Here is a 20,569-nt window from a genome sequence, read left to right as displayed (position 1 = left end):
TAAACACACCCTTCACAGCAGTGATCAGTAGAGTCAAAGAGCAGCTCATGTGGACTCGTCATCAACAAAAGCAAATGATCATCGAGCTTGCTTTTCGCTTTCCTCCATAAACTTGAAAGACACTTGTGCCCTCTCGCTTCTTCAGCTGATGTTCACCGCCTCACCAGTCAGAGAGCGACAGTCTTTTAGCAGAAGACTGACATTTCCCTCAGCTTCCCTCTCTATCTCACTGACAGGCCGCTCTCACTGGGCCAGATGACTAATCTAATGTAATCACATCAGCATAATTACACTGGGGAGGAGATAATGACAGACAGATGAGAGACTTTGTGCATGTGCGTTTGATAAAGAAATGGAGAGATTGTGTGCGTGTTTGTCTGTGTGCACATGTGATGGACAGGGCTTAGCCACTCTGTCATTAAGGGGCTGTGAAGTCCTGCTCTATCGACTATAATTACCCTCAAAGTGAGAAGCTTTAATATTCTTTGACACTGACAAAAGCCCTCAGATAGACATCTCATCTCTAGCTCCTTTGTCTGCATGTGTGTTTGAGAGTCCCAGTTCAGTTTTCGGAAGCTAAGTGACTCTTGAGCGTGACACTTGAGTTGGGCTAAGTGTGTGTCATCATGTCCTTGAGACTAAGTAAGAATTTGATGTCAGAGTTTGCCTATTCTGACTAAAAGTTTCAAAGTGATTGAACACCCCATTTAACTTTGCATGTGTTATCACTCTAAAATCTAAACTGGTAGGTCTGGAGTACATAAAAACAAACTTTTCCTGTACATGTGTGGACTTGCCTTTATTTTTGTCCACCTCCCATATATTAGTGCATTGTGCATAGACTAGGGGTGTCAAACGTACGCTGTCCACATTCGGCAAAACAACAAAAAAAGAAAAAGAAAGGAAGGGAAAAAAACAAAAAACTAATCTGTACAGTCTGGGCAATGAGCTACCAGGAGCTCATTTTATTTCTGTCATTTTATTTCTTACAAATTAAGTTCAAAGAGTTGCGCTGACAGATTACTTTCTTTGCCGCAGCAGGTTTTCTTCATCATATAGAAAAACAGTTAAATATGTAACTTCTTTATACTAATAGAAAAGGAGGCTTCACTGGTACAGCCCGTTTTTAACATCAAAGTGGGCTGTATGTGACCCGCCATGTAAAAGGAGTTTGACACCCTGGTTTACACTAGATGTTTTGCAGCAGATGGAGCTAGCACAAGGATAAGCTTCCTGGGAGTCGTTCTGTGTGATTCTAGTAGAAGCGCAGGAACAAGATGCTGCAGCAAATGACATATGTAGGCCATTGTTTGGTTGCTTCTTCTGTTGCTAATGCAGTGGAAGAAGGCCTCATACAATACTGTGCAGAAGTCTTGAGGCATTCGTCCTTGCTTCTATTTTTTTGCTTCCAAGGAGCCGGATTTTCCTGTTTCTTTTTTAAGTGGGCTTGAGCAGTAGTTCTCCAGGCTTTCTGAAGGTTTTTTCTTTCAACGTTGGCTGCCTTTCTGTTTGTTTGTTTTTTAAGTTAAAGCCTCTTAACACTGACCTGTGAATATTCAAGCATACAAAAGGCACCTAACTCAACTTTTTAATTAAATCTAAGCAAAGTATCAAACATAACACAATATGACAAGATATTCAGAATTTTTTGAGGAACGTTTTTTTGGACTCACATTTTTGGGCTGCAAGTACGACAGAGAACTGTTTTTGTATGAGTAATGGGGTTTTTTTTGGTCTCGCAGAGTTTAAGTGGTTCCACTTCATGCAAAACAAGCTTGTTTTTTTTAAAACCCGTAATCTTGTCATCCACACTAGTTTTCCACTCTTCCAGACTTCATCTGGTTTTTACAGAGTAAAGGTTCAAGTTGTGAGAGATACAGATGAAAGGAACACACGCCCCAAGCCACAGTGCAATTTATACTGACGTTTAAATTCGTCTGGTTAGCCTTAGGGGCTATTGTAGTCACTTTTTGTGCCTCTTTTAAACTCTACCATTGGTGCTATCTGTCTGTGGTGCTTTGTGGAAGAAAAAATGCGCCAGTCCCTCCTGACAGCTTCTGTATATAATATTAAACATAAGCTTTTGTGACACTCTATCTTTTAATCATACAGTTAGGTCCATAGGTTATTCAACAGTAACACAAATTTAGCTCTTTAAAGAGTGTGGAGTGACTGTTTATAACATTGTCTGCAATTTCTAAACTGTTGAAGGGATTTAACAGATGCACTGCATTAAGTCACCACTTCAATCACATGGTAATTGCAGGATTTCAAATGTATTGTGGTGAAATAATGGCTTATGAGGCTTTTTGGACTTAAGGGCGACTTAAGTAATTGTTTTCTAACAGTTACAAAATAATTAGAATTTTTAAAAAAAAACCACATACACCAAAAAACCAAAACCAATACAAACCTGTGTTTTGCATAATCTGGAGTGCTCTGATGTCAAAGTGGATGATGTCAATTGAATATTAGCAGAACAAGGGATATGAAAATATTGCTTGTTTATAGTACTTCAGCATTATGATACTTTTTCAAAGTTATACCTGGTGCTCCCCCCCAGGTGTATTACCCTGTCCGACACCACCTGGTGCAGCACATGATCAGTGCAATGCAGCGTTTGGGCTTCACTCCAAGTGTGACTATAGAGCAAAGGAAGCTGGCTGTGGACCTGGCTGAGGTGGTCATCAAGTGGGAGTTGCAGAGGATCAAAGACCAGCAGGTAAACCACATTATTTTTACTGACTTCTGTTGATGTCAGGAGTACCAGTTTGGGATGGTCGTCTAGGATGTTGACATACAGAGTCACCAAATTATGTTTCTCACTTCTCACAAAAATCTTTTTCCTTCAGACTGAAGACGCTCATTAAGTCACAAAATAAACCTTATTCATCATAGCAGTTAAAGCGTTTCTTGAGCCGTGTACCATAAATGCTCATTACTTATGTTGCTATATGAGCTAGTGACAAACTTCAGCTTTATTGCATTGTACAGAAAGAGACATACTGTGGTTATATTGTGTTAACAATTGGATTTGTCTCCTCCTTTCTTGTGTGTACCTTTCTTTGGCACAACAGCCAGAATCTGAGGCTGAGGTAGGTCCTGGTGGTGAAGGGACCAGTGGGGCTGCTGTGAAAAGAGGCCTGTCTCTAGAATCCGCCGGGGCTGGACAGGACGTCAAGAGATTCCGTACAGCAACTGGAGCGGCTTCCACGGTGAGCTCAGTTAGTAATTAGTCAGATGCCAGACGAATGTGGCTGTGACTGATGGGCCCTCGTGCCCCAGACAGAATGTCTTACCTTGAGAGTTCTCACTTGATATCCCTGTGTTACTTGCTTCTCTAAGGGTGTTTGTTGTGCAGTTTGAAAGCTACTAATAAGACAGCCAGTTTTACTTTTTTGTCTCCACAGTCATTTATTGAATGAGTCTGAGGGGGAAAAATTGCTAACAGGATTGACAGCAGAGTTGTTGCTGTTATCCAGCTTGTCTTACAGCAGTATGGCAGCGTCACATATACTTCATCATATCCCTCTGTGGTCTTTTGTTTTGAGGTCTTTTGGGATACCTTTGTTGTAAAATCGCCTGTTCAAAATTTTAATCAAATTTGTTAATTTGCACTAATGCCAATCTTTCAAAAGGCAGTTTATACTTAGATTAAAGACTCTGAAATTGCCTCGTGATGTGCCTGACACATCTGGAGTTCTGCCACAATCAGCTTAATGTCTGCATGTCGTAGATTAGAGGGCATAATTGGGCAGTAACTACACGTTTTAAAGAAAGCTTGTTTTATGTATTAAAGTGTTCATAATGAATTCCAAAATGTAAATGTCCTTTAAAGTATGTCGATTTACAGATCACAGATTTATTAGCCCTGCAACAGAGTGAAAACCTGTCTCTCGCTCAGTGACAGCTAGAATAGGCTCCAGCCCAGCTACAATCTTTAACTGGAAAAACCTTTAAGAGGATGGAAGGATGAATGACACTTACAAAAGTAAAACAAATACTTAAAGGTTATTGTAATAAATATTTGTGCTCTTGTTATAATTTCTGTTTTTTGTGCCTCTTCTTGTGATGTCAAGATAAAAATGCGTCTTTTTAACTTGTCAGAATTTGTTTCTGCTTAAGCTGAGGAAACATTAATTGCCCAGAAAGTTGTCAGAAAAGTTATCAGACTTATTGTGGCTGGAGCCGCCTCTTTGTAGACCGAAAAACCCTTTGTACAGCATTTCTGCCTTTTGACAACTTTCTGTAATCATTCTTTTGTCAAAAAAGAAAAAAGTTTATCTATATTTGACAGATTATAATGTTTGTGTTTGTAGGTATTTGGCCGCAGCCAGTCCATGCCAGGCACAGAGAGCATGCACAACAAACCTGTTGAGAAACAACATACAGACACTGTGGTCAACTTCCTCATCAGGATTGCTTGCCAGGTAAGACCTCAGCCACACACACACACACACACACACACGTGTTTTGCCATCCATTAGTCCTTCCAAGTAGGCACAATTATTCTAACCACTCGTTTGGGTGAGGATAACGCACACACAAACACACACACATGGAGTCACTCTAGAGTCATTGACGACCTTGGTTATTAGGCCTGAAATAGACTGCTGAGATTTCACTCACCTTGACTTTTCCTACTTTATTTTTTGGGCCAAGTTTCATTCTCACTGTTCAGCCAAGCATCTCTGTTGAATATAACCTTCCCTATAACCACTGGGGATCACTCGGTGCTCACAGAACACTCTATAGCAACATAATATTTTCTTTGTATTCCTCTCGATAACAGTGTAGTGTGATACTGAATTGATCCCAGTAGAAAAATTACGTCCTCACTGGCCCGAGGAATTGTGATCAGCCAAAGGACATCACACCTAGCGCTGATAGGGATTCAATGTGTTTTTCAAGGATACCTCTCTAAAGTGCATGCTTATCACTATAAAGGTTTGCACAGGGAATGTTGATTGAAAGATGGTATCCATCCTGGATGGTATCCATCCAGCCTCTTTTGAACTCCAGCTGCATGAATTAAGTGCCTAGACAAATATGTTCCTTTCTTTTCTAGGTGAACGATAGCACCAATGTGGCTGGATCTCCAGGGGAATTGTTGTCTCGCCGTTGTGTCAGCCTGATGAAGACAGCCTTGAGGCCTGACATGTGGCCTCGTGCTGAGCTGAAGCTACAATGGTTTGACAAGCTGCTAATGACAGTGGTAAGATGGCATGTACTTTGAGAATGATTGTTACATTAGACTTCATGCATGGTTCATATTGCCAGATCCATACAAGGTGATAATTTAGGTGTGAAACCTGTCAGTACTGCTGTTATTCTGCACTGCCTTTCTGAGTAATCAGTTGTCATTGACTGTGTTCAGACCCGTCTAAGTAATAATTGGTCTAAAAGTTTCTACTATTTAACCATGGTGAATATTACTGTTTGGGGTATGTTTAAAAAAGAAACCTATATCTGTGTAGAGTATTCATGTAAGTTTGTTATTTGGACTTACTAGTAAAAGAATTTTTCAAAGTACTTCAGTCAAACTAGTCTGAATAAAATCAAAATATTCAATCTTTGTGTTGTTGTTCAAGCTCCAAGCAATAAGCAGCAAACAGCTGAGGATAACTAATAGCTTCCCAGAGAAGTTTTCCCTGTCCCCGCTTAAGCTCCGTCTTAGTGTTTGCTCTAACACCTCAGAGTCCTTTGTCTGTTATCAGTAATGCATGAAGTGAGGCGCCAACCACCATAATGACAAAATAATGACAGTGGTGAGATAACAGCACTCTATCCGGGTTGGCCTGTGCCTTCTCATTCAAACCCCCCAAAACCCCTCTACATCCTAAAGCCCTCATCCTTGCTTTCTGTATCGCCCCACTGTGACTCTGTTCATCTCTCCTCGCCTTTCCCTCTGTGTCTAACCACTTCCTCCTCTCATCTCTTTTCCATCCAGCCTCTTATCGCAGCTTTTATTCTCTTTCTTTCTTTTCATCCATGTCTCCTTTCCTCCTCATCTCTCTGGTCTGATTGGGCGTCACTGTTCAGACAAGGTTATCACCACGCGTTGCCAGTTGTCACGTACTGCCCTTGTTCTCTTTTGGGGATCACTTCATCGGCCGCACCCTTTTCTCTCCCTACACACACACATTCACACAAACTCAGTCGGCCCTTCCATATCCCTTTGGGGATTGTCTAACAAACAAGGCCTTCTGTAGGTTTTATGCAGATGTACGCAGGCCCACCCCCTTGGGACCTCGCTCTACCTGCCTAGCTGCCTTACTCAGACTAATGAACAATGCTGTAAATCGGATTACCTTTTATCATCTCATTGTCTCGGCGCAGCAGTGATTAAGAGTCTGGGGGGAGTGGCATGAGGAGGTTGTATTTGGAGTGTAACTTGAGAGACACACAAAACATATACAGTCTCACAGGCATGCCTGCATCTGCATGGTTCCTGCAGCGACAAGTTCCTTTTCTGTTAATGCACTGTCAAATCAATACTACCCTAATATCTAGCAGGAGCCTTATCACCAGAGTCACCTTGTTCATTAGGCAAGATCAGTGCCATGGATCTGTCCCAGATTACCCTCTTGGCCCTGCCATTGTAAACCTTGTTTGCAATTTAGACAAAATTAGGAACCGATGCTGCCCATTGATCTTTGGTTTAACAGCCATCACAATGCCTTGTTTTTGTGTGTGTTTGTGAGCAGTATTGATTTCTGAGTTGAGTGGAATAAAAAAAAAAACTCGGTTGTTTCATCTGTCTGCAGATGAAATTGCACTATTATCTATATTGCTTTGTTTTAGCATTGGGCGCTTGGCTAAAAAGATACATATCAATAATTTTTTTTTTTTTTTTAGATATGAGGCTTTTATTGAAAAGTCTAAATGGATTTCTATCTGTTTTAAGAGCAATACCAAAAAAAATGACCTTCCACTTATAATGTCTACTCCTTTTTGACCTCTCAGGAGCAGCCAGCCCAAGCGAACATCTCCAACATCTGCACAGGACTGGAGATTCTCTGCTTCCTGTTGACAGTGCTGCAGCCCCCAGCCGTCCTGGCTCACTTCAAGCCGCTCCAGCGGGGCATCGCTGCGTGCATGACCTGCGGCAATACCAAAGTGCTACGTGCTGTCCACTCCCTTCTTTCTCGTCTCATGAGTATCTTCCCAACTGAGCCTAGTAAGCTGCAATGATTTATTTCTAAATTCTCACTGGAAGCCAGACCAGCTGCACACAGGAAAAAACACTATATATCTGATTCCTTTCTGAGAAATCGTCATGCCACACTGTGATAAAATTATAAATAGAAGTGAATTATACTGGCGATATAATTTACAAACTTGCTTCCCCAAAAGGATTAAGTGTTGAGACTCATTGGCATGGGATTTGGGGATTTTACAAACCTAATTATGATACAGCCAACAAAAATTGTTTGCATAATTACAAAAAAAATTATGACTTATAAAAGCTGCAAGTCCTGTATTTTTATTCATAAGACGTGCCATTTCTGTAAGTAATTGTTTAAATTAATGTTTTGTTGTAGTGTTGTAATTGGTTGTGTTTTTAACATATATGTGCAATTTAATGTGATTGATTGTGTGTCATTTTGAAATATGGAGAGATGCTTATGGGAGAATAACTGTCCCGCATCTTTCCATACAAAATAAATAGAGCATCATCTGTTTTAGGTCATTGTATGAATTGTTTTAAAGCACTTTCGACAAAGGCCTAAAGGGGCTTGAAACATAGTGTGATCAATACATTATGATGCTGATTCCTTGCAGCAATATAACTGCGTCACTTTGCACGGCAGTGATTTCGATTTTCAGCTGTTCTTTGTTTGAAACAAACATTGCTGTGTTTTTCTAGGCACATCAAATGTTGCATCTAAGTATGAGGAACTTGAGTGTCTATATGCTGCTGTGGGCAAGGTCATCTACGAGGGGCTTACCAACTATGAAAAAGCAACAACCAACACTAACCCCACGCAGCTCTTTGGTAAGACCAACTCTCACATTTATTTTTTTTCCTCCTTTCTTGCCCTCGGTTACTCTTCTGTTGGTATATACTTAGAAGTGAAAAAAAGTCAATCTCCTACTCTCACTACAGCACCAAGCGGCCCCTCGGTTACTTTTACCAGTTAAGCCATTGAGTGGGCCGTTAAAATGCAAGCCGATGGGCTCTGCTGCTCGGGCTAACATCTGGTCTATTTAAATGGGGGCCACAGTCCAGCGGTTTGGGAAAGATTGTCTTGGGAAGGATTGCTGCTTTCCGCCCCTCTTCCTGTACAAACATTACTGTTATCCACCCAGATGTCAGAGTATTTATAGAAAAAGCTTTCATTGAAGCTTATTTCAAAGAGACCTTGATTTTTTTTTTTCTTTTAGATGAAATATGTAGTAGGTTTCAAAATATAGGCCATTCAAGGTGATAAATGGCTATTTGAGAGCAGTCCAAAGGTAATGCTGCTTTATGCAGTTTCCTAAAATTACAGTGGTGGTCAATAAAATAAAAAAAAGCATTCTGTATCCTGCTGTTGCAGTAAAGTCGCAGCGATGTGATGCATCCGTCTGGCCAGGGGGTGACATTTTAACATTTGTCTCCTCTCTGGGGAACAGCAACAAAGAAGAACATTACTCATTCTTATTTCTGCCTCTGTTACACTCTTGAGGGGGGGGAAATATATATATCAAGCTGCGTGAATGAACACAAGCTGACTGCAGGTGTCTGTGTCTGTTACCTCTCCCCAGAGAAGTGAAGCTTCTTGTCAAACTGTTCCATTTCCCATACTTCTTATCCCTCTGCCTTCATTTGTCTTACAGGGACACTGATGATCCTGAAGTCAGCCTGCAGTTACAATGCCAGCTACATTGACCGCCTCATCTCAGTGTTCATGCGCTCACTACAGAAGATGGTGCGGGAACACCTGAGCCCCCAGCAGGCTAACCCAGGGGTGACTGAAACCAGCACAGGTACATAAATACAGTGGAAAGATGTGAGGAAGCCAGTGGCAAATGTAATTTAAAAAGTAATCACATAGGAAAGATGTGCAGTATTTTGAGTTCACAACGTATTAGTCACCATTATTCTCCAAACTTGGCACCAGATAACCACTACTATTTCAGCTGAACTTATTCTACTTGGCTGCAGTTACACCTGGCTGACATTATTGGGGAAGTTTTTGCTCGTACTTTCCCCCAGCCCACGTCCAACAAGGAGCTGACTGTGTGTGAGGTGGACACAACACAGACATGAATGTACACTCGCATTACAGCCTTTCTCAGATTGTTAAAGCTCATATATCCCAGGTGTCTCACCAGTGCCTCTTTCCATAGAAAGACAGTATCAAAACTTGTATATCAATAGCCCCAGCTGTGTTCTCAATAGCTCTTGTGGTCAGGAGAGATCCTTTGTGCAGATAGTATGCTTTCTCGGGAAATGTTTCTCAGCTCTGGTTCCCAGTCTGTATTGTCTTCTGCTCTTTTTGTATCAACAGATGGTCACCTTGTGCTCTTTTGCTGTGGGGTCTGAAAGGGTAGTCACAGTTTGACACAGAACCTCTTGACAACTTGCCCTTTATATTAATCCGTGAGGGGGGTGAAAGGGAAAAAACACGTGTTTAGGTTTCCTGTTCATTTACTTTTCTGAACTTCAGAAAGTCTGGCAGTGCATAATTCCTGTTGCTACTCTTCAGACAGGAGGTAATGACTGTAAGATACTATCAGTGCTTTAAATGGGTCCCTAATGACTGTATCGGGAAACACAGACATTAACTGTCCACCATGAACAGTTAGTCACTAAGACCAAAGGCCTTCTGACCATTAGGCTTTTTCCTCTAAAGATTATTCACGTTTCAGTAATCTAATAAGCTTAACTGTAGTAGTTCCATCCTGATTGTATTGAAAATGTGAAGTTCTGACTGCTGCCACCATTTAAAAATAGATAAGTCATTTCAATTTATTGAAGGCCAGAAAATTTGCAATAGAAGGAAGATGGATAAATGCACAGATAAATGCATCTGTTCTGTAGTTTGTCTCAGCCCTTCCTTTGAATAATTCCATGTGTTTGCTCTGATAGTGACCAGCGAGCTGATAATGCTCAGTCTTGACCTGGTGAAGACACGATTGTCCGTCATGAGCATGGAAATGAGGAAGAACTTTATCCAGGTCATCCTCACTTCCCTAATTGAGAAGTCTCCTGACCCCAAAATCCTCCGTGCTGTTGTCAAGATCGTGGAAGAGTGGGTGAAAAACAATTCTCCAATGGCTGCCAACCAGGTAAGGAGGAGGGGACTGTTCAGGTGTGAGACAGTAAAACAGTATTAAGTGAGGAAAAAAACAAAAACAAATGTGGTATTCAAGAGATCCTGGCATAATTCCTCTCATGAAAACAGGTGTAAATTAAGAACTGAATCAGCAAAGTTGTGAAAGGTGTGAAACCTTTGGACAAACAACAAGCGAAGCACATTTTCTAAATCTAGTAAGGTTAGCATTAGCATAATACCTACAGAGGACTCTCTGGTCTTCATATTCTTTTAAGCTGAAGAAGAGCAAGCGGTACACAGCTGAGCTAGACAGGTGCAGCTGCGAAAAACAACTGAATAGAGAATAGATTATTTTTCTTTTCTCACACCTTTCTATTTGTCTATTGTTCATAATTTTTTTTTTCCTTTATCCTACTTTCTACCCGATTCTTCTTTCCCTTTCAGATGCCAAACCTGCGTGAGAAATCCATCTTGCTGGTGAAGATGATGACCTACATAGAGAAGCGTTTCCCTGATGAACTTGAGTTAAACGCCCAGTTCCTGGACCTCGTTAATTACGTCTACAGGTAATTACTGTCATTCATCACATGGCTAAATGGCCACGCCACTGACGCCACACCGCCCTTGCATCCATCTTAACGTGAGAAGTGAAGGTCGGGGGCGGTTGAGGCGGGGAAAAGACACAGAAGGTTGGGTCAGGGGGAAAAAGGAAAATAAAGATGAAGAGGAAGAGCTTGAAGTACCAGAAGTGTACCTTTCCTTTTTTATGACGAAAAGTTAATTATTAACGATGGTAATAATTATAATAAGATTGTTAAACTCAGGAACTGGATGAACTAATTTAGAATCATTGTAGCTGTAAAAAAACAACAAAAAAACAATTAAAAGCTGGAAAATTTAAGATGGCCACGAAAAGATTGACTGATGAAGATTGATAATAGGGTTACAGTACTATCAGTATTCAGCTAGCTGATGACAGGACACCCAGCAGGTGGTGGTCAAAGGCGAGAGACCGGCTATTCATCAAACTGTGGCCCTCCTCACCTTTCCATCTTCTACACATACACATTTAATCAGCCCAGTGTATCCGCATCCTGATGCCAAAAGATTTAAAATGAGCAGTAAAGCCATGATGGACAGCAAGTAATGATAATGGAAGGATAAAGCAGCTGTGCCAGCGCAAAGTGTGATTAGGAGGACGGTGTAAATACGAGCAACATGCAGCTGTGGCACCGTGTTATTCTTTTCATCCCACCTACTCTCTCACTGCTTCTGTTTTATGAATCATCGCTTCGGAGCACATTCAGTGCTGTAGAATGACGTGGAAACGATTGCATTTGTTGTTTCAATAGTTAGGTAGGTAATGTTACATCAGTCTTATTGTCAAAGATGCAGACTTTTGCCCAATATTCAGTTTTAACCACACCAAATGTAAGAAATAGTTCAAAAAGTTGTAAAAACAAGAGTATTTTCCAAGTTGCAAATTCCTGCATTGTTTCAGTGGCATATACATGTTTTGCCAACAGCTCTCAGGTGCACGGGGCACCAAGTTTTATCTGTGTGTGCAGTTCTCTGTATTACAAGTTAATGGTGACATTTTCTAACTCGGGCGCTAATCGCCCCACGCCCACACATCCCATTTTTTAAGAACATTTTTGGTAACGGGCATCTCAGATTCTTTCTCACAAAACTTTTGCCCCTTTAGGGATGAGAGCCTTTCAGGAAGCGACATCACATCAAAGTTGGAACCAGCCTTCCTTTCAGGGCTTCGCTGCAGTCAGCCAATGATCAGAGCCAAGTTTTTTGAGGTGTTTGATGCCTCTATGAAGCGGCGCGTCTATGAGAGGCTACTGTACATCTGCTGCTCTCAGAACTGGGAGGCCATGGGCAGCCATTTCTGGATCAAACAGTGCATAGAGGTAAGCAGTGGGTCTCGGGTCTTTCTGCAGGCTTCGTAAGGTTTTTATCCTGCGGGCATCTACGTGCTGGTTATCTGCCACCAACCGTCACCAATCTTCTTTTATGTATTTTGCACCTGTTTGTGTGTTTGATAGTTGTTACTGGCAGTTTGCGAAAGAAACACCATCATTGGCACCAGCTGCCAGGGATCCATGCTGCCATCTATCACAAACGTCATCAACCTGGCTGACAGCCACGACCGCGCCGCCTTTGCCATGGCAACGCACGTCAAGCAGGAGCCTCGCGAAAGGGAAAACACCGAGACCAAGGAGGAGGTGAGATACACAGACAGGCGCACAACGCCTCGCAACGTGTCTCACATAAATTGCCACATTATCCCATTAGGAGTTTTTACATACTGTGGGTCTAAGAAAAGAGTAATGCTGTGCCTCTTTGCTCGTCTTAAAAATTGTCTCTGTTGTCGTCATTCGTCCATTATCAAGAAGCTGTTGATAAAATGGTCTTTCAAAAACAGCCCAACACGAAGACTAAATGTCAAAGCTTGAACAACAATACATGTTTTTCCTCTCCTCATTTACCCCCTGGTAGGATGTAGAAATTGACATAGAATTAGCACCAGGTGACCAGACAGCCATTCCCAAGACTAAGGAGCAAGCAGAGAGAGACACAGGCAACCAACTGCACATGCTCACCAACCGCCATGACAAGTTTCTTGATTCATTACGGGAAGTCAAGGTAAGGCACGCCTTCAGTTTTGACCGGCTGATGAAATGAATTGAACTTTGATAGAGTGTAGGCAAAATTACAGAGATCATCCAAGGTTGACTACTTGCAGTTCAAAAACAATGTTTTATGTATTAAATTAATTATAGTTTCAAAACATTTTCATGTTCCAGTGGCATTATTCATTAACCCCCAAGAAGGATGAAAATGTCAGCAATATTCTTGAGCCCTAAAAGCATGAATTAAGAGTCAGTGCCTTGCAGAATCAGCAGCCAGAAGCTTTCATTTGTCTCTTTTCTGTGTTAGACAGGGGCACTTTTAAACGCCTTGGTTCAGCTCTGTCACATCTCCACACCGCTGGCTGAAAGGACCTGGGTCCAGCTTTTCCCTCGCCTCTGGAAGATCCTGTCTGACAGACAGCAGCATGTAAGTATAATTTATTAGCATCTTTCTTCTTCTTTTTTTTTTTTTTTTTTTTGGCTCCCAGAGCAAGAATGGACAAAAACAGTGTGTGACGTGCATGACCAAACCATCCAATATCCTGTGAATAGTCAAGAGAAAGACATGCATGCTGCATTGTGATTTACATGATGATTTCTTTTTAGCTTCAGCAATAGCAATATGTACATCCAAAGACATAAAGAAATATTATTTAAATGCTCCCTTAGGCTTGTTGTGTCCGCTATGAAATTCCTTTAAAGGGTTCACATTATTATTAAATGTCAGTAGATGTAAACTGCAGCTCGATTAGCAGGTAGAGACTTAAAACCAACAGATGTTATTTCTAGTTAACGTGTACATTTTCTTTTTGTGGTCATCATATACAAACACATGCCTTTCTGTACTGTTTCAATAACTTGTGCAAACAGGCAGAGTCTTATTTCTGTCTCAAAATAATTAAAAGTGAATCAACTTTTAAACGAGATGCAGTCACTGGTCAGATTCTGAATAATTTATTCCTATGCCAGACCTCAAGCCACAAATACTTAAGTTATTTATTTTGATGCCTGTCTCTGCATTTTATGTAGCGATTATGCCAACTTATGGTAAAAATGGAAAGATTACTGCAATTGAGGCTTTCTATCCCTGGGTTGACTCTTACAAGGGAATGACAGAAAAGTATATTTTCCATCGGAAGGATTTTGATGACACGTTGGCGTTCACCACCAGTCTAATTAAAGTGACCATTAAGGCATAAATTACTCCATGCTGTCATCGGGCAGCGAAAATTGCATTCATTACCAATACATCAGAGTGTGTCAGTCATGATTTTCAGAGCACTAACCCCATGATCATACTCAAGGTCTATTCTGTCCAAATGTGTGAGTCTCTGATTGCAAAGAGTGGTAGCATGCAACTCAAGCTAGCATATCATGCATTTTCACTGATTTTCACATTGTATTGAATAAATATATACCTCCTTCAAAGTTGCATTACTTTAAAAAAGGACAGCTTATAAAAAGAGCTGGACAAAGTGGTTTAATTACTAATGCAGTAACCATGTTTTTGCAGTATTGCAGAAAATACCGTAGATAATGTATGTAAAAGTGCAACATGGTTCACTGATTGGTCTTGACTAACTTGTTGATCATGATGTGGTGTGATACAGAAAAGCAGCATACAGTTGTGTCATTTGTCCCTTGCCATTCCTCTTATGTGTTATCCTCTACCTCTTTTTTCCTGTTTCTGAACAGCACTCTCTTACTGGAAAATGGCATCATGTTGTATCCCGTACATGCAATTCAATGCTTTCGTCAATATGTTGTATCAGAGCACTGCTGCTAAAGTAATACTGGGTAGTTGATGATCTCGCCTTTTCTCCTCTCCAGGCTTTGTCCGGAGAGATGAGTCCTTTCCTTTGTAGTGGCAGCCACCAGGCCCAGAGGGACTGCCAGCCGAGTGCCCTAAACTGCTTTGTGGAAGCCATGTCCCAGTGTGTACCTCCTATCCCCATCCGTCCCTGTGTCCTGAAGTACTTGGGCAAGACTCACAACCTCTGGCTACGTTCCACTCTCATGCTGGAGCAGCAGGCCTTTGAAAAAGGTCTTAGTTTGCACAGTAAACCCAAGCAGAGCACAGAGTTCTATGAACAGGAGAGCATCACGCCACCTCAGCAGGTAATGGGTTTTCATTTAGATTGTGTGTTGACTTTTTAAGGCTTTTTAAACAATCAGGACTCTGTAAGACAAAGAAAAGTCCAATAAAATCAGGAATTCTATTGAGTAAATAAACTCCGATATTGCGAAACACGATCAACGCAACCCTGAAGTCATTGCCATTTTCTCAGCTTTGCAGGCTCTACTACATGTGCTCAAGATATCTGCTCTGCTGGATAAATTGTGCTATAAAGTATATTTCTAACCCAAGCATCTTTTTTGCATTATGGTCTATAATTATGTAGGGTCACAGATATGCAGATATCTCTCTCATAGTCGGTGGACTGATATGAGTCAGGCGTTAAACAAAATAAAATGAACTTGGCTCTTTCATGCTTATTGCTGCTGTTCCTTTCATTAGTGGTTCTTTTCCACAGTGGAGGGTTTAAACATATATTTGTCACGTCACTGCAGCCTCGTCTTTGAAGCTGGAAAATCTCCCTCTTATCCTGTCTGAACTAGACTCATTAGCAAATCTGCTCTCATTAAATTTACAGTTTGATCACTGCAGATGATCCAATTTGTTCTGCTTCTATCCATATTATGTTCTTCTTCCGTATAGGAGATTTTGGACTCTCTGGCAGAGCTCTACTCTCTACTCCAAGAGGAGGACATGTGGGCAGGCCTGTGGCAAAAGAGGTGCAAGTTTCCTGAGACGGCAACAGCCATTGCCTATGAGCAGCATGGCTTCTTTGAACAGGTGAGAGGAAGCTTAAAGTAGACTCACTGAGGTAGTAATTTGTGGTGCTGTTATGCTGTAATGTCTATTTTGTTAACCCAAAACATATATATTCAGGCTCAGGAAAGCTACGAGAAGGCAATGGAGAAGGCTAGAAAAGAGCACGAGAGGAGCAATGTTTCCCCGGCAGTATTCCCAGAGTACCAGCTGTGGGAGGACCACTGGATACGGTAAGATTTATGTTTCTTAAGTCCATACAAGATAGAGTCATGACAAGAAATGACCCTCATGCTTCCCTGCAAATCCAGCTGTCTCTTGTGTTTTTATGTGTGCTTTTTAAAAAATGTGCTGTGAATTTACGTGGTGTTTGCTGCATTTTACAATGAAGATCATTCCTAAAATGAAAAGGACACAGAAATGTGTAACGCTTGGAAAGTATGTTTAGGGTTTTAAATGATACATTGTGACTTTTAAAAAGACTTGTAGAAAACAAAGCAGACATGTTGATTAAGTGAGAGACAGGAAGAAAAAGCGGAGCTGTCGAGGATGTGAGTTGCAAAGCAGCCTGTTGATGCTAAAAACATGGCCTTAAAAATGGCATAGCAATGTAGATTGAGCAAATAAAAAAACCTGAAGAAATGTTATCGTCAAGTATAGAAAATGTAATCTTTGCTAAACTTCTCATCTCCTTTGTCTTTAGCTGTTCTAAGGAACTGAACCAGTGGGAACCGCTGACTGAATACGGCCAGTCTAAAGGCCATTCAAACCCTTATCTGGTGCTCGAGTGTGCTTGGAGGGTTTCCAACTGGGCTGCTATGAAGGAGGCTCTGGTGCAGGTGAGGGGTGCACAGTTCCAATATATAAGTATTTATATATATGTGTGTGTAATTCTTTCTACACACATTCACGTAGATTTCTTCTCTCACTGTCCTCAAAAGGTACCAATAACAGTTTCACAGGAAATAGAAACAGTAACTGCAAGTTGTCACTAACAAAGTCACAGACACAGTGGAGCCTGTAGGCATGAACCCAATGAACCAGACAGACTCCACTAAACTTTTCTTTTTTTTCTTTTTTTCTTTTACTCCTGTTACTAGTGCAGTCCTGGATATTAAACCCAGGCCTCATGTTAGTGTGAGGTAGAGAAACTTGATATTGGTGCTGTCTGACCTCTCTGTAACCTCACACACCCTGGAAGAATAAGAGTGGCGGCCATAAAGCTGTGGAAATGCAGTTAAGCTGTTTAGTCCATGAATTTATTGGCCTCATGTTTTCCTAAAACAAAGTATAGATGGGTGGCGGGTGTGTGATAGTACTTGACATATAACAAATACTCCTACTTTGCTCTTTCAAGGAGACTTGGAACCAATCCATTGAGCAGCTCTGTCCGAAGGTGACATCTAATTAAATTGTCTGGATGCCAACACCAGCTTCACTATATCCCCTCCTTCTTGTTTCATTCTTTTGCCTCCTCTGTTTACTCATTCCTCTTTCTTTTGTCTCATGCCTCCCCAACCTCTCTTCTTTACTTGGTCTTCTTTCTACAATTACTGCCCACCCTACTTTTACTTTCACCCCCATCTCTTCATCCCTAGCTCCATAGCTCTGGCTGCAACAGCTAATATTTACGACAGCTGTGTGTGTGTGAATAATTACCCCAGCATCTGCTGCAGGGTGATTTGTTTTATGGTGGAGGAGAGGAGCAAGGCTTTCAGTTTCCTGCATGCCCACTCCTCACCAGCTCAGAGGCGAAGTCCAAATGTCCCTGCTTTCAATTAAAGCTGGCTCTTGATAAGGGCGGCCCTGTCTCCAGGATATTCATCAAGCGTCACCACCGATAAGTGCGCTTTGACCGATCACTGTAATTTTCTCCAGCATCGGAAGAGCTTTCGCAAATGCACACACCTATACCTCCTCACTCTCTTGCTCTTTTCACTCTTTATCCTTTTGGCCTTCTGTCATTCTGTGTCTCTTGCTCACTTATAAACGCACAACAGCAGGCCACAGGTGTGACGTAGGAGCCTCCCTGCGGGTGTTATTTGTTTGATGCTAATGCGGTGAGCTTATTAATCAATAGCAAGGCCCTTTCTGCTTCTTCGCCTCTGTGTCAGGCGTGTCAAATTTATTAGTCATTAGTACAAAAGTTCCGCCGAACCCATTCACAAAATAAATCGCAACCAATATTGTTGTATATTTGTCTAAGTACTAAATTGCACAAGGAAAATGTCACAGGCCCTTTCCCCTCAGATGTTTTCATGTAATTAAAACTGCTACAGCACTGTGAAGAGTGTGCGCTGTTCTACTTGACATTATGGTGACAAATACACACAGGAAAACAAACAGGCAATTCAATATGAAACTCCTCTGGGATTTACCTAAAAGCAGTACATGTGAGAATGTAGATGTTTGCTAAACCTCCCAACCTAACGCACAAAATTGTCAAAAGTTCATGTGTGAAATTCTTAATTCTTTCAAGCTATTTATATTGCATATGTATATTTATATTTGAAGCATAACGTTGTGCACTTGTTATTCACATAGCCTGTGTTTTACCCGTTGTAAGAAAATGACATTAAAATGAAATTGATACTCACTTTTCACAAGATTTTTTTTTATCCTGTGTTTCTCCCTCTATTTTTTTTTATTTATTTTTTTTGGAAAGAAAAGTAGATTTATTTTCAACATAAAAAAATGCAAGAGAAAGATGTTTCTCATTGTCATTTTCCAGAGATAGTAGATTATAGAATGACAATAAGATGGATTCAAAACACACATTTATGCTGATGAACAAAGGAAACGTATAGATTTTCAACAACCGCACTGTTCTTGTAAATTATCGTGGCAGGTATATGATAGTAAAAGTCCATTGCTGTACGAGACTGATCTCATCTTTTAACTGTTATTGAGCAAAAGTATGCTAATTTGAATCAAAATTGTGATTGTTCTACTAAGTTGCTACCATTAATTTTTGTTTAAATATTTCATTTTCTTACTGTATGAATTTCCAGGTGGAGCTAAGCTGCCCTAAGGAGATGGCTTGGAAGGTGAACATGCACCGTGGCTACCTGGCAATCTGCAACCCAGAGGAGCAGCAGCTCAACTTCATAGAACGGCTGGTGGAGATGGCCTCCAGCCTGGCCATTCGTGAGTGGAGGAGATTGCCTCACATTGTTTCCCATGTGCACACGCCATTGCTTCAGGTCAGTATACCCAACACATAAAGAGTTTGGATTTAGACCCTAAGACATTGTGCTGTTGAGAAATGCTGATAAGCCCCCTCCCCACCTTCTCACTCCATTCTTGTAAAATTGAGACAGATGATAAAAAAAAAAAATCAAAAACCCTTTAAGCCTCTCTGATTCCACCACAAGAGATTACAATAGACAAGGCAAAGATGAAAAAGGAGAGTGGAAAAAAAGGCGGCAGACTGAGGGACTGAAAATTGAAAAAGGTGGAGAGTGAACAGAATGGAGGAACACGGGGAGAAAGAGTGAAGAATAAAGAGTTAGTTTAGAACGGCTGTAATTACTTCCCTGCCATCAGATACTATTTGATTAAATACCTGCAGCAGAATTACATTTACATGATGAATGGGATAGTCTGAATGAAGGTTAGAAATGGGCCATCAGCTGATATTAACAGATAATTGTGAAAAATATTGTACGGCCTAATTTATTTTGTTTTGGGAGATTTCATTCCGGAATGGGGGGTTAAGTCTTCAGCTTGCTCTGATTTACTACATTTATCTTTTCAAAATGGGTATTTGAATTGTGCAACTATGTTCCTCGTTAGTGTGTGTGTGTATTTGTGTTCATGCTCGTGCATGTGCTCGGATATGTGGAGTCCAATTATTTAGCCTAGCCGAGGGAAAACAAGCTATTTATTCCTCTGCCCAGCCAAGCGGCCTGTTGTAAATCTCCATTCCAAACTCTATATCTCAAATTCACGACTCCATGAGCCTTACAGACCAAGAAGCCCAGACTCTGCAAATACAGTGAGGTTCAACTACTATTTGAATCAAGTTATCATCAAATCCCAGCTCTCAGCAGTGGCTGACGATCAATGGATTATCATCCACACTATTGATTACGAGGGCTGGCATTAATATTGATTGATGAGTAGTTATAATAGAATGATTGATTATATGTTCACAATGCTGCTTTGGGCCAATCAATGAGGCCTCTTTTCACAGAATGAGATAGAAGCCCTCGCTTATCATTTTCACATTTTCCCCATCTCCGTGTCTTTTTTTTTTTTTTTTTTTTTCCCCTTTTTTTCTGGCCACATCCAAGCAGATTAGCTATTGAATAATGTAGGAAGGCATAATGATTTTGCCTGCAAAATAATTTTGTTGCCATGAAAAAAAACTACTGCTGCATTGTACTCAATGTGTTTTGTTCTTGTTCCTGTGACATTTTAACAATCTGCAGTATCACAAGGTTTCTTTGACCAATAACAATTGAGGCATATTGGCCTGAAAGCATTATGTACAAATAAATAGTGTAAAAGTTCATAATGTGATGATATTTGCTACATAAAGAGTGTCACTGTTTTGAGCAGGCATTGCTGTTTTTTTTTTCCCCAAACCTGTAGACCTCGTACTTGACTATGAGTTTCAAGAAAATGACTTGGATGTGGTTAGATTAAGTGATGTTGTTTTGTTTGGTTTTTTTACCTTATCTCTCAATAGACTAACAGTCCTTCATCCTGCTGCATTTTAAATCATCCTTTTTAATCTCCATGCTTTTACATTAGCGTCTCCTTTCCGTTAACACAGCAGTCACGCCATCTTTCTTGCCATCACCCTTCTTGTTCGAGCTATGGCT

The 20,569-nt window shown here is 40.9% G+C and overlaps 1 protein-coding gene across 2 annotated transcripts in view; it reads left to right on the top strand.

The window, feature by feature from the left end:
* trrap (transformation/transcription domain-associated protein) overlaps window positions 1-20,569 on the top strand; it is an 86,037-nt gene that overhangs the window by 36,814 nt on the left and 28,654 nt on the right. For both annotated transcript variants that reach the window (XM_086303080.1, XM_086303078.1), the window contains 18 exons: window positions 2,564-2,722; window positions 3,078-3,215; window positions 4,320-4,430; window positions 5,069-5,215; window positions 6,967-7,180; window positions 7,871-7,999; window positions 8,824-8,973; window positions 10,079-10,278; window positions 10,710-10,831; window positions 11,971-12,184; window positions 12,320-12,499; window positions 12,774-12,920; window positions 13,215-13,334; window positions 14,738-15,025; window positions 15,627-15,764; window positions 15,861-15,973; window positions 16,444-16,579; window positions 18,752-18,943. In XM_086303080.1, coding sequence (XP_086159206.1) covers window positions 2,564-2,722; window positions 3,078-3,215; window positions 4,320-4,430; window positions 5,069-5,215; window positions 6,967-7,180; window positions 7,871-7,999; window positions 8,824-8,973; window positions 10,079-10,278; window positions 10,710-10,831; window positions 11,971-12,184; window positions 12,320-12,499; window positions 12,774-12,920; window positions 13,215-13,334; window positions 14,738-15,025; window positions 15,627-15,764; window positions 15,861-15,973; window positions 16,444-16,579; window positions 18,752-18,943 — 2,898 coding nt within the window. The remainder of the gene's footprint in view (window positions 1-2,563; window positions 2,723-3,077; window positions 3,216-4,319; window positions 4,431-5,068; window positions 5,216-6,966; window positions 7,181-7,870; window positions 8,000-8,823; window positions 8,974-10,078; window positions 10,279-10,709; window positions 10,832-11,970; window positions 12,185-12,319; window positions 12,500-12,773; window positions 12,921-13,214; window positions 13,335-14,737; window positions 15,026-15,626; window positions 15,765-15,860; window positions 15,974-16,443; window positions 16,580-18,751; window positions 18,944-20,569) is intronic.

The sequence above is a fragment of the Aulonocara sp. 'chitande type north' Nkhata Bay genome, linkage group LG8, assembly GCF_057382095.1.
Source record: "Aulonocara sp. 'chitande type north' Nkhata Bay isolate Kocher_YH1m ecotype deep benthic linkage group LG8, A_spYH_male_GT1.1, whole genome shotgun sequence".
Classification (NCBI taxonomy): domain Eukaryota; kingdom Metazoa; phylum Chordata; class Actinopteri; order Cichliformes; family Cichlidae; genus Aulonocara; species Aulonocara sp. 'chitande type north' Nkhata Bay.
This window is presented reverse-complemented; position numbering and strand designations above follow the sequence as displayed.